The 11,431-nt window shown below is 43.3% G+C and overlaps 1 protein-coding gene across 4 annotated transcripts in view; it reads left to right on the forward strand.

Annotated features, from left to right (window-relative positions):
- Positions 1 to 10,086, forward strand: part of pik3cd (phosphatidylinositol-4,5-bisphosphate 3-kinase, catalytic subunit delta) — a 36,646-nt gene extending 26,560 nt beyond the window's left edge. For all 4 annotated transcript variants that reach the window (XM_061219471.1, XM_061219474.1, XM_061219473.1 and 1 more), the window contains exons 12-23: positions 614 to 781; positions 1,250 to 1,371; positions 1,593 to 1,736; positions 2,251 to 2,350; positions 3,029 to 3,213; positions 4,263 to 4,372; positions 4,843 to 4,921; positions 5,267 to 5,434; positions 6,710 to 6,833; positions 7,283 to 7,428; positions 7,785 to 7,917; positions 8,233 to 10,086. In XM_061219471.1, the coding sequence (XP_061075455.1) occupies positions 614 to 781; positions 1,250 to 1,371; positions 1,593 to 1,736; positions 2,251 to 2,350; positions 3,029 to 3,213; positions 4,263 to 4,372; positions 4,843 to 4,921; positions 5,267 to 5,434; positions 6,710 to 6,833; positions 7,283 to 7,428; positions 7,785 to 7,917; positions 8,233 to 8,367 (1,614 nt within the window). In that variant the 3' untranslated portion in view covers positions 8,368 to 10,086. The remainder of the gene's footprint in view (positions 1 to 613; positions 782 to 1,249; positions 1,372 to 1,592; positions 1,737 to 2,250; positions 2,351 to 3,028; positions 3,214 to 4,262; positions 4,373 to 4,842; positions 4,922 to 5,266; positions 5,435 to 6,709; positions 6,834 to 7,282; positions 7,429 to 7,784; positions 7,918 to 8,232) is intronic.
- The last annotated feature ends 1,345 nt before the right edge of the window (positions 10,087 to 11,431 follow it).

Genomic DNA, 11,431 nt, shown 5'->3' on the forward strand with positions numbered 1-11,431 from the left:
CATCGTGTGTCAGCCATGCACATACAATGATATAAAATGATGTACTTAGTGATGTTAGAGACTTATGCGTGGGTTATGTCCAAGTCACACATTTGACCCAGTAAGAGTGTTTGGCCATGGCACTGCAGAGCTTTTAGATTAGTTCAGTAAGTTTCCATCTTGATCTTCTAGCACTTTTATGTATCACTTGTATCTTCATTTTGATGTTGTTCTTTTATTGTCTCTCATACAGTAATGTCCTGTAATTGTGCCTCACTTCTAGCTTAAGACTATTGCTAAAGCAATAGTTTTACTGACTTCGACTAAAGACTTAGCCATGGATTTTATTGTGTGAACCAGACTTGATGTTTCTTACGATGACATTTGGTATGGACTTATTGTACATCACTTTGGATAAAAGCGCCTGCCAACGATAATACATTTGAATATAATGAGTCATGAAGACTTAATTCATTCACACTCATGTTTACTAGAATAAGCCGACTGCCAGTTCAATGGAAGTGTCACAGATGGATGTACAGGCCATAGAACAGTAGAAGTAGGGATATTTACTTACTAGCTGAACCATCCCGAGAAGTCCATCATTTCCTTCAGTGCACTATCCTCTTCACAGCGCATGAAACTGACTGAGATTGTGGAGAATAAGAACTACACAGAGTTCTTTGAGGACGACAAGGAGGTGTTGTGGAAGCTACGCTACGAGTTGCGTGACAAGTTCCCAGAGAGCCTGTCCAAACTGCTCCTCATCACCAAGTGGAGCAAACACGAGGACGTGGCACAGGTGGGGCGTCTGCAGCTCACCCACCGGGCAGCCTCTTTCATTGGTCAGGCGGCCATTTTGCACATTCAGAAACTAACACTTTACTACATATTCGCTGTTCGCTGGGTTTAGCCTTGCAGTTTTCTCAGCTCTATGTGTGCTATTACTGTGTATATAAACTGGGAAAGGTTCATGCATACTCCTATATGCCTATGAGGCTTTAGGCGTTCAGGATTTGGCAGGGTGTATTCTACCTCATAAGGCTGAATTAAGTTAATTATGTTCAAATGATTTTTATCAGGGAAAAAGGAATAAAACTGTAAAAATCTGCCTTTGCTCTCAGCATGAGCCCAGTGTGTAGCTTGTTCAGAGGACCGACCAGACTAGATTAACCTGCTTTCTGCAAAGTTCACAGGCAGCAGTCATACTGCAGTCCATCCAACATTAACAAGTCTTTAATGTTCTCCGTCACGTTTGCCTCCTGCCCAGATGGTGGCGATGTTGCGCAAGTGGCCCGACCTTCCTGCCCTGCATGCGCTGGAGCTGCTGGACTACAGCTTTCCAGACCGGAATGTCCGCTCCTTCACCATCAGGTGTCTCCGAAAACTCAGGCAGGTTTATCTGATGTTTCAGTTCCACTGCTGTACATTTGAACAGGTCCCTCATATCTCCCTATAAACATCCTTCATTTTCCCATAAGCTTTTCTAATAAAATGTCTTTCAGGTATTCTTGTGAAAGTGATTTGGGGATAGTCTTGTTTGTATTTATGTTTGCTCAGCTCAGTCTGCTTTTTAAATGAGTCAGGGTTATTCTGTTCCTTTTCCTCTGCAGTGATAAGGAACTGCTGCAATACTTGCTGCAACTAGCTCAAGTTTTGAAATATGAGCCATACTTGGACTGTGACTTATCAAGGTTTCTTCTGGAAAGAGCCCTCTCCAACAAGAAAATTGGCCATTTCTTGTTTTGGCATCTCAGGTACACTTTACTGCTTTACAGTTGTGTGGATACATTGTGTTTGATACAGTAGCAGCTCTACCAGGACTGGAAGTGAGCAGTTGCTCGCTCTGATGAGACAGTGAGTTGCAGGGAAGTGATGCTTCCTGCAACCTGCAGGTCACTCTTCAATCTGACTGTGATTACCTGTCACATTACCCGGGAGTTTGAGCTGGAGGGGTGAGGGGGTTTCTTCTAGTTTTACTGTGGAGGAGTGATGTCTTTGGTCACTAGAGTCCTTCCCTGCAGTCTCTCTGCCTGTGTTGACTGCGTAAGTTTACCCCTCCCCCAAAAAAAGAAAAAACTGTGACTGCAACTCAGATAGTAGACTGCTTTAGAGGAGGGCGGTAACGTGCTGCCAAAATTGACAGTGCATGTTTCAGCAATGGGTCAGGCCTTCGGGAATACAAGTTGGGACTCAGAATTGGGTGGGGAAACATTTCTTTTTTTCTGTTGAGACAGAGTAAGGTTGCACCAGGTCCGTGTTTTCCTGCAGGTCAGAAATGCACGTGTCCTCCGTCAGCCTGCGCTTTGGACTCATACTTGAAGCCTACTGCCGGGGAAGCACCAATCACATGAAGATTTTAATGAAGCAGGTGAGTCACAGGAAGGGCCAATCAGGCCAGGCGTAGAAAGCACCAATCAGGTGAGGTTCAGAAATGGCCAATCAGGAGAGACACAGAAAGAACGTATTGGGTGAGGCACAGTAAGGGCCTGTCAGGATTGTGCCATTACCAAATCTGGCAAGCTGGACTGCCAATTTACTTAATGGGCCAGAGTATCCTATTACTTAGAGTGGGTGCAAGTTAGACCTCTGCCAAAGTGTGTTGAAAGACTCTTAATGCATTATTTTTATTATTGTTATTGCACTGCAGCCAAAATGCACTGGTCCATTTACAATATAATTTATTAATGTATTTATTTATATCATATAAATAGAAGTATATTAAAGTGTTTATAAAATATTATTTTATTAAACACAGTTAAATGGTACATGTGCATAATGCCAGGGGTCCTGTATACTGCATTACATTACTGGCATTTTTATCCAGTGAGCTTTTGCATTTGGTGCATAGTATTCATATATATACAGCTGGATATATACTGTGTCAATGCAGGTTAAGTAACATGGACAAGGGTGCAAAGGCAGTGTCTTACCTGGGAATCGAGGTTACAAGGTTTAGGTTACAAGAAAAGTTGATTTACCATTACAAGAGGTGAACAGTGTGGGGGCGTTCCTCAATCCGATGTGGCTCTTTTCTCTCCATTTCCAGAACGAAGCCCTGAACAAGATGAAGTCCCTGAACGACTTTGTGAAGTCGGGCTCTCAGAAGAGCTCCAGCTCTCGGGCTCTGATCACGGGAGACATGAAGCAGTGCATCAAGCAGGAGTCCTTCCAGGAGGCGCTGTCCGACCTCCTGTCCCCCCTCAACCCCAGCCTCATCCTCTCCCAGATCTGGTGCGGGCCCACCTCCCTCCCTCACCGCTAGATTTACACTTCCTCTGAAGCTCCAGTGTCTGTGGCCTCCAATATAATCATTTAAGCTATCGTGAACCTTCGTCGTACCGTATATGATAACCCGTTTTCTTCTTTTTGTAATTTAATAAGCATTTGAAATCTGAACCAAGTAATCAATTTGTGATCTTAGGTTGAAATTTAGTGTGGACATTTGAATATTCAGTCCTGCTGCAACTCTACAACTCAGCCATGTGTGGTTTCCACTGTCCCATGTTCCCCAGCACCCTGCCTGTTCACACAGGTCACTGCAGCCTTAGTGCTGAGTCACTCATTAACTGCGCTGATCTGCAGTGCACTTCCTCAACATGTCCACACTTTTAGCTGATGCAGGTTAGTTTCAGGTTCATTTCAGGAATTCAGCAAGTCTGACAGCTGGGGTGTGCCTTTTGTGTTATCGTGGTGTACTATCAGCCAAGGCTGGGTGCATCCCTCTTTCCACGCTATGAGGAACTACACGCTATGAGGAACTACAAGATTGAATGCTTGGCTGCCCTGTAAGGTTGACTTGCGATTTTTGGCTTTTTGAAAGCTGAATGTGATGGCTTCATCTGTGAGTGACTCACAACACATGCAGAGTGTTCAAAACACTGATTCCTTGATGACCATGGTCAGAAAGTGCATGTATGGCTGGCACTTTTGGTAGAGAATGACAGGGACAGGGACTCTCCAACTCAACTGTACAAACAATCAATATGCCAGCCACTCTCAGATCATATCAGGGGTTATATGCTGATATAGTGCATTTAAAACAAGGAACTTTGATGCTGGCAACATATTTTAGAGGTAGGTGGATAAATAGCACAATAATTATGGTACGTTAAAATATATAGGGCATTTTGCTCTTAGTCACTTAAAACATTGAGTTTGCAGATATATAGTGCGTGTTGGTGTGGTGAGTGACCTGCTGAGCTTCTGTGGTTTTACACTAGCCTTGTTTATGAGATTTCTCTCGACACATCCGTGGTGAATTTGCCGTGCGTGTGCTTCAGTCCGGACAGGTGCAAGTACATGGACTCCAAGATGAAGCCCCTGTGGCTGGTGTATAAGAACGACAGGGTACAGGGGGATCCTGTGGGCATCATCTTCAAGAATGGCGATGGTGAGAGACACTGTGAAAACCCAAGAAATAAGTCTAACCTTTATTTAGTATTTTAGCCTCATAATTGGCTAAAGAGCTAAATGAGACAAAAAATATTGCTAAATGAGATGAGACAATTTTACTCATTTCAGGATTTACCAACGGGATGAGACAATTTCACTTTTCAACCAAAACAACTAGTGAAAAACAATTTTTTTTAAAAAGGTCTCATTCCAAGACTGAAAGACACTTTTTTGCAGTATGGCAGTTTTGCATCTTCCAGAAATGAATCATGGATGAAAATACCCAATCCTGCACACATGACTGCCAGCTTATTTCTTTAAGCAAATTAAAACGAGCAGCAGGGAACAACAAAACCGCTAGTAGTAGAAGTAAACAGTTAGAAATACAAGTGCTTTTGTGTCGGTAATTTATTTAAATTGATGTTTTATCGCAGTTTATCATCACACGTGGTTTTTTCTGTGACTCAGATCTTCGACAGGACATGTTGACGCTCCAGATGATTCAGCTAATGGAGGTTCTGTGGAAGAAGGAGGGGCTGGATCTGAGGTGTGTGTACCTGACGTTGTGATGTCATTTACGAATGCGCTCAAACTGTAAAGAGAAACGTGGTGCCATGTCCGTTTCTCCTTCAGGATGTCGTGCCATTAGGCGTGGCACTGGGTTTGGCTGCTGCTCAGAGCAGTTCAGACAAACAGAATTACCCTGGTGGTGCTACACCTGAATAAATTCCACCCCCCTCATTTGCCTCTCAGTAAAGTTTGTTATATTCACTGTGGGGGTTTGCCAGTGTGCTACATTACTTTTTGCAGTCAGCTTTCTCTTTAATGCGCCTGAATGCTCCAGGCCAGGAGAGGGTGTGCCTCCGTTTTATGGGTGTCTCGGTAATTGCAGGATGATCCCTTACGGCTGCCTTTCGACCGGGAACAAGACGGGCCTCATTGAGGTGGTGAAGAACTCGGACACCATCGCCAACATCCAGCGCAACAACAGCAACAGTGCTGCCACCGCGGCCTTCAACAAGGACGCCCTGCTCAACTGGCTAAAGTCCAAGAACCCGGGGTGAGTCTGATATAACCCCGGGGTGAGTGATATGACCCGGGGTGAGTCTGATCTGAACCCCGGGTGAGTCTGATATGACCCCGCGCTGAGTCTGATATGACTCCGGGGTGAGTCTGATCTGAGTCTACACCTGGTCCCAGATCTGTCCTCCCGGGTGCTGCATCCGGGCCACTCCACTTCCCCGCTTTTCCCTTCGAGGGGGGAAATCCCTCCCCCCATCTGGAGTGACTAATCCGTCTATGTCTGTATTAATTCCACAACAGCAGAAGCTGTTTTCGTGTGAGCTGAAAGCGCTGTGGGGAGCGGGTCTGTAGCTCATTCTCATGGAGCTGCAGTGGAGTATTATTCATGCGCGTATAGATCAGCCCGGGGCGATTAAAGCGCTGAGTCAGGGTGCTGTGCAGTGGAAGCAGGCTGTGTGTGCTCTTTGTGAGTGACCTTTCTGTGAGGAGCACACTGGTGTGCAGCTGGAGGGGGCTCGGCTGCCCTACACTCTGGCCCCCGTCGCTGGACTTTGCTGAATCCTCGGGGGTAAATTATAAATTTGGCCGCTCTCTGCGGTCACGCCTGCTGCTCCGGTTTCACGTCGTGAGGAATGAAGTGTCGTAACCTCGTCCTCACAAGAGCGCTTTTGTTATCGCTGTGCGGGTGAGCTCGCCGGCCGCGCGTCTCGCGTTTCCAGGCTCTTCTCAGAAACGAGCCGTTGGTGTTCCGCGTGCAGGAGGGCGGGCGGGCGCTGGGACGCGGGGGCAGCCTCTGCCGACTCCCGCAGAGGTCAGGCTGGGAAACACGGGGCCTGTGATCCATAAGGCTCGTATGACAATGTTCCAGTGCGGGCCCAAGATGGCCGGCCGGGCTTGTGGGACTGAAACCCCAGCCAGTCGATAATGCCGATGAGAGGCTACACAACAGGGAGTGTGTCCTGGGGTCCTGCAAGGGCCTGCAGTGTGATTACACACTGAAAGTGACGGATGTATCACAACGCGATGCTTCAGTCCTTATTGTTTATATGCATGCGATAAGTTAACCGTTATTGCAGATTTTAAAAAAAAAGTACACAATCCACACAGAAAATGTAGACCTTTCCTACCATTTTATACACTCCACACACACATATCCACTCATACATATAGAGAGACACACACACACACACACACATAGATAAACCTTTGACCTTTTCCTTATTGTGATAAAGAGATTGAAGTTAGTCACTCAGCATCACCTGAGCAAGGAAACAGGGTGTGACGTGTCCCTCTTGCACCTTTCTGCCTTCAGGGACAAACTGGACCAGGCCATTGAAGAATTCACTCTGTCCTGTGCTGGCTACTGTGTAGCCACTTATGTCCTGGGGATCGGAGATCGGCACAGTGACAACATCATGGTCAGGGAGACCGGCCAGGTGGGGGCGCTATTTTGCCTTTTGTTGAAAGGTTTTTTGGGGAGGGGTTTAGTTCAGGCTTGTTTTTTGTTTTTTTTGTAGAGCATCTTTGTGATGGTGTCTGTAAGAAGCAAAATTTAATTTGAATTGATTTATGCAGATCAATGTAATGCACGGTCGTGTTTTGTAATGCAGACTCTTCTTGTCACATTTCCATCTGTACATAGGGAAGTAGATTTGTTTGACCTTCCCAGAAATACAGCAGTGGCTGTATTTCTGTTGTACATATATTAACCACAGTGTAGTCATGGAAGGGCGTTGGCTTGTGTGTGTGAGTCGCCTGATAACCCCGTTAGCCACCAATTGATTATTTTGCTAATGCAGTTACTTCAGTCACCATAAGAGGGCTGTTCTTCTATTTAATTTTCAGTTTCCACCCTGTTCTGACACTGTACATTCTTATGTTTCAGCTGTTCCACATAGACTTTGGTCACTTTCTGGGAAACTTCAAGAGCAAGTTTGGGATCAACAGAGAACGTGTTCCTTTCATCCTGACATACGACTTTGTCCATGTCATCCAGCAGGGGAGGACCAACAACAGTGAGAAGTTCGAAAGGTCCTTTGAAATTTCTCCACTTCCCAAGTTTTCGGTTGATTTCTGCACCCCACAATGATTTATATTGTTACATGTTATCTTTAAAAAAGGAATACATCTTCAGTTCTACGCAGTACGCAGATCTAACACAGTAGAAGTATGTAAAATATCATTTCTGGATGCATTCTAGAATTGGCCTCCCGGTAGCGGAATAGAGCGATGGTACCAGAGAGTTTTATGAACAACAGTGGCAAATAGTGCTGGATGTAAAAACCATCTGGGTCTCGGCAAGTGACGCTTGTTAGGATCAGCAGCACTGAAGTTCAGCATCTTCTGTGGAGTGAGCTGAACTGTGTCGTGCGTCCTGTGCGTTACAGGTTCCGTGAGTGCTGTGAGCAGGCCTACAAGATCCTGTGTCGAAACGCGACCCTGTTTGTCAACCTGTTCGCTCTGATGAGGGCCGCAGGGCTCCCTGAGCTCAGCTCCTCTAAGGACATACAGTACCTCAAGGTAAGCGACTCACACATATCCCCTGCCTATTTCTGACTGCAGGGGCCTGTGAGAAAAAGACCGTCAGTGAATCACTGAAGGCAGTGCGCCTAAAGAGGATGTATTTTTAGGACACACTTTGAGCAGTTGAAACGCTTAGGATGAGGTCCCCAAGGAGGCTCCTCCAGTGATTTTGGTCTCCGGTGATAATCATTATCAATGACATGTTGGAGTCATCACACAGACGTAATGAACACAAACCTTTTTCCTGGTGCAGAAGTTAGATATTAGTATGATTTGAGTTAAACTGTTTCCATTGCTCTACCTCTGTCGTAGGACTCCTTAGCTCTTGGGAAGTCGGAGGAAGAGGCCCTGAAGAATTTCAAAGTGAAATTTAACGAGGCTCTGCGGGAAAGCTGGAAGACGAAGGTGAACTGGATGGTTCACAGCGTTGCCAAAGACAACCGATGAAGGACATTTTCCAAAAGGTGCGGGCCGGCGTGCTCAGAAAACACACCGTGCTCCTGCCACCTGGTATTAGGACACCTGCAGTGTTGCCCTGTTTTATTCATCACACTGTACCATTACTCACTTTAATAATGTCTAGGAATGTTTACATTGGCAATATGTGTTTAGTGGTTGACAGTGTTGTTTTGTTCATGAGAAAAGCAAATGGATGAAAAATGACCAAAGTTTAAATAAATTATCACTGGGGTATTTAAAAAAACACTTGTGGTGTTTGATATTGTTTACATCCGTTATGGATGAAGTCATTTTTATTCTCTATTTATTTGTACCTTTGTTACTGTTTATTTTTTTTTGTGTTTTTTTTTGTTTTGTTTGTTGTTGTTTTTTACATTTGTTGCCATTAAAATTTCATACTTAAGATTTTCTGAAAAAAACGTTGAAGGAAACTATTTTAAAACAGTTTGTAAAGGTGCACTTAATCATATTTGCAGGCATATCAATATGTTTTTGAATATGCTATTAATACGATTTTTACAAAGAAACAGTTGAGCCAGGCCTTATGAAGCTATATTGTATTTGTGTGAGAGACTTGAAGTCTCAGATTGAGTTTTCTCTGATTTCTGCCTGATCTGCATGCACAAACTGACCCTGCGGATCCTCTTTGGGGGGGGGGGGGGTTATTGTTACAGACTGTACTTGCAGAGCTTGATTATCCCAGGTCAGTTGAAATGATCTTGGCTTTGTGTGGTGCCAGTTATATACTGTAAATGCTCCAATATCATTTATTTCTGTGTGCTAATAACTGATCCATCTGATGAAATGATATTTATTGATATTGATTTATTGATACTGTCATGTTCTTAGACTTTTTTTAGCCCTAGAATCACTGTTGGATAAGCCAAATCGTATTAAGGATGGTATTTCAGTTGCACTGTATTGACATTTGTTTTATTTTGTCATATTACTTTCAAATGTTTTTATTTGTATTCATGTTTTATCCGGTAGGATGTGTGTGCATGTGTGTGAGAGAGAGTGAGAGTGAGAGTGAGAGTGAGAGTGAGAGTGAGAGAGTGAGAGAGTGAGAGAGAGAGAGTGTCGAAGATCAGGATGAGGATCAAAGCCAAAATGTAGTATTTTAATGATTTTTTTTGTTGCCAATGAGACCAAATGCAAATGTGAAAACAGAAGAAGGGAGGTGGTTGATACAAAGTAGCATATTGTTGTTGCATTAGACTGGCATTGAAATGACCACAGCTCAGTTTCATTGCTAAAAACACCACACGCATTACCTGCGTGAGCAGGCCTCCAGGCAGTGTCTCCAGTACAGGGTGTAATCCCAGCCTGGCTCCAGGCGTCTTTAAACACTGTGTCTTTTGCTAGTTTGCTGCAACGGTGTAGTTATGCAGTGGAGCATGACGCTTAATTGTTGATATTCTTGTGAATTTATTTGTGCCTTTGTAGGACTTTTTGACAAAATAAAGGAGTCTTCTCTCGACCACTCCTGACCCAAGGCCAGCTTTGAATTTTGAGCAATGTTTACGAAGCCTGTACTGTATGCAGTGGTCTCAAAGCCGGGTGTGCGCTCCTCTCCACCACCTTTCTGTACATTTCACTGCACCATTATTCATTCCGGATTGTTCCATTACATTGTGTCAATGCCATGCCCTCGAACTGAAGTGTAACGTGCATACAACGATCAAATAAAAAGCATCTGGTTTTTAACGTTTTTACTCATGAGACAAGAACAAGAAACATGTTAAAACCTGGTCAACGCTTTTGGCTTGCTTTATTTGCCCATGTTCTTGTGGCAAAGTTTGTGTTGCATCAACGCAGTGAAAGGTTTTCGGATGCATGTAGGAAAATAAGGTACAGGTACAGTTCAAACCGCTAGAACTGATTAGGTTTCAGAACCAGAGAGCCACGAATCTGTGCTCCATAATTAAAAAACTCCTATAAATGATGATACTTATTGTGCACATTATTATCAGTCTTGAAGTTGAAAACAAAGTAGGAAATTTGGCAGCATTTAAAATGTTGATTAAAATGAATTTCAGTATTTCCAATAAGTAGTGATATTTTCCTAAATTAGCAGTCAGATTATGGTCAGAATCCAAAGAATATGTATATTGCAATCATATTTGAGGCTGACCTATTATACATTGGCCAATATTAAAATCTCTTCCGCACCACCTGGTGGTTGACCAAGCACATGACCTGACAAGTTCCCCATTTTAGTTGTACCACAGACAATCTCAAGAACAAATGTCTAACTCCCATCTCGGGCCTGTTTTTACTGGCTGATTCAGTTACTGGCAGTTAACAGAGATGTGAACTTGAACTGATTTTTCTTTTTTTACATGAAAAAGCTGGGGTTTTTAATATAGTTTATTGTGATGATATTGCATTTTATTAATGCTATAGAAGTATTTTTGTCTTAAAATAAATTCACCAAAATGATCCATCCAACAATGGACCAGTCATTTAGTTTAGAAATCAAGAACATATGTGATTGTACAGTGATCATGACCACTTTCTGACCATACAGTATGTGACCAAACTTAAGGCACAGTCTATTTCCTTTCCTGATCAACTTCCGAAGTCCAAGTATAGTGTAGACTGAGATTGTGGGGTGCTGACTAGTATTTATGCAACAAAATGGTACTTTGGTCATGTGAATATGTATATTCTACACTTTGCACTAGCATGAAATGATTCCAGCTTGTTTTAGTCTTATGTGAAAGAATCCTCAGAATAAAGCAAATGGGTTCATGATGACAGGATAGAGATGTGGTCTCTGCTGTATCAGAATTTGAAAGTGGATGAGTAGGAGTGTTAAATATTTTTATATTGTATCACTTTTTATATTGTATCACTTGAAATTGGTGTGTTGCACATCGATTCCTTATGCATTTGTCTACCTTATAACGTATTAGTGCGAATGCATTAAATATACATCCATTTCTCAACGTGACATAAGAAGCATGCACAAAACAGTTTTAAGGACACTCATTCAATGATGATACACACACATGGTTTAATTTCAATTGCTTTCATGCATCATGCGAAT

The sequence above is a fragment of the Conger conger genome, chromosome 14 (genome assembly GCF_963514075.1).
Source record: "Conger conger chromosome 14, fConCon1.1, whole genome shotgun sequence".
In the NCBI taxonomy this organism is placed as follows: Eukaryota; Metazoa; Chordata; class Actinopteri; order Anguilliformes; family Congridae; genus Conger; species Conger conger.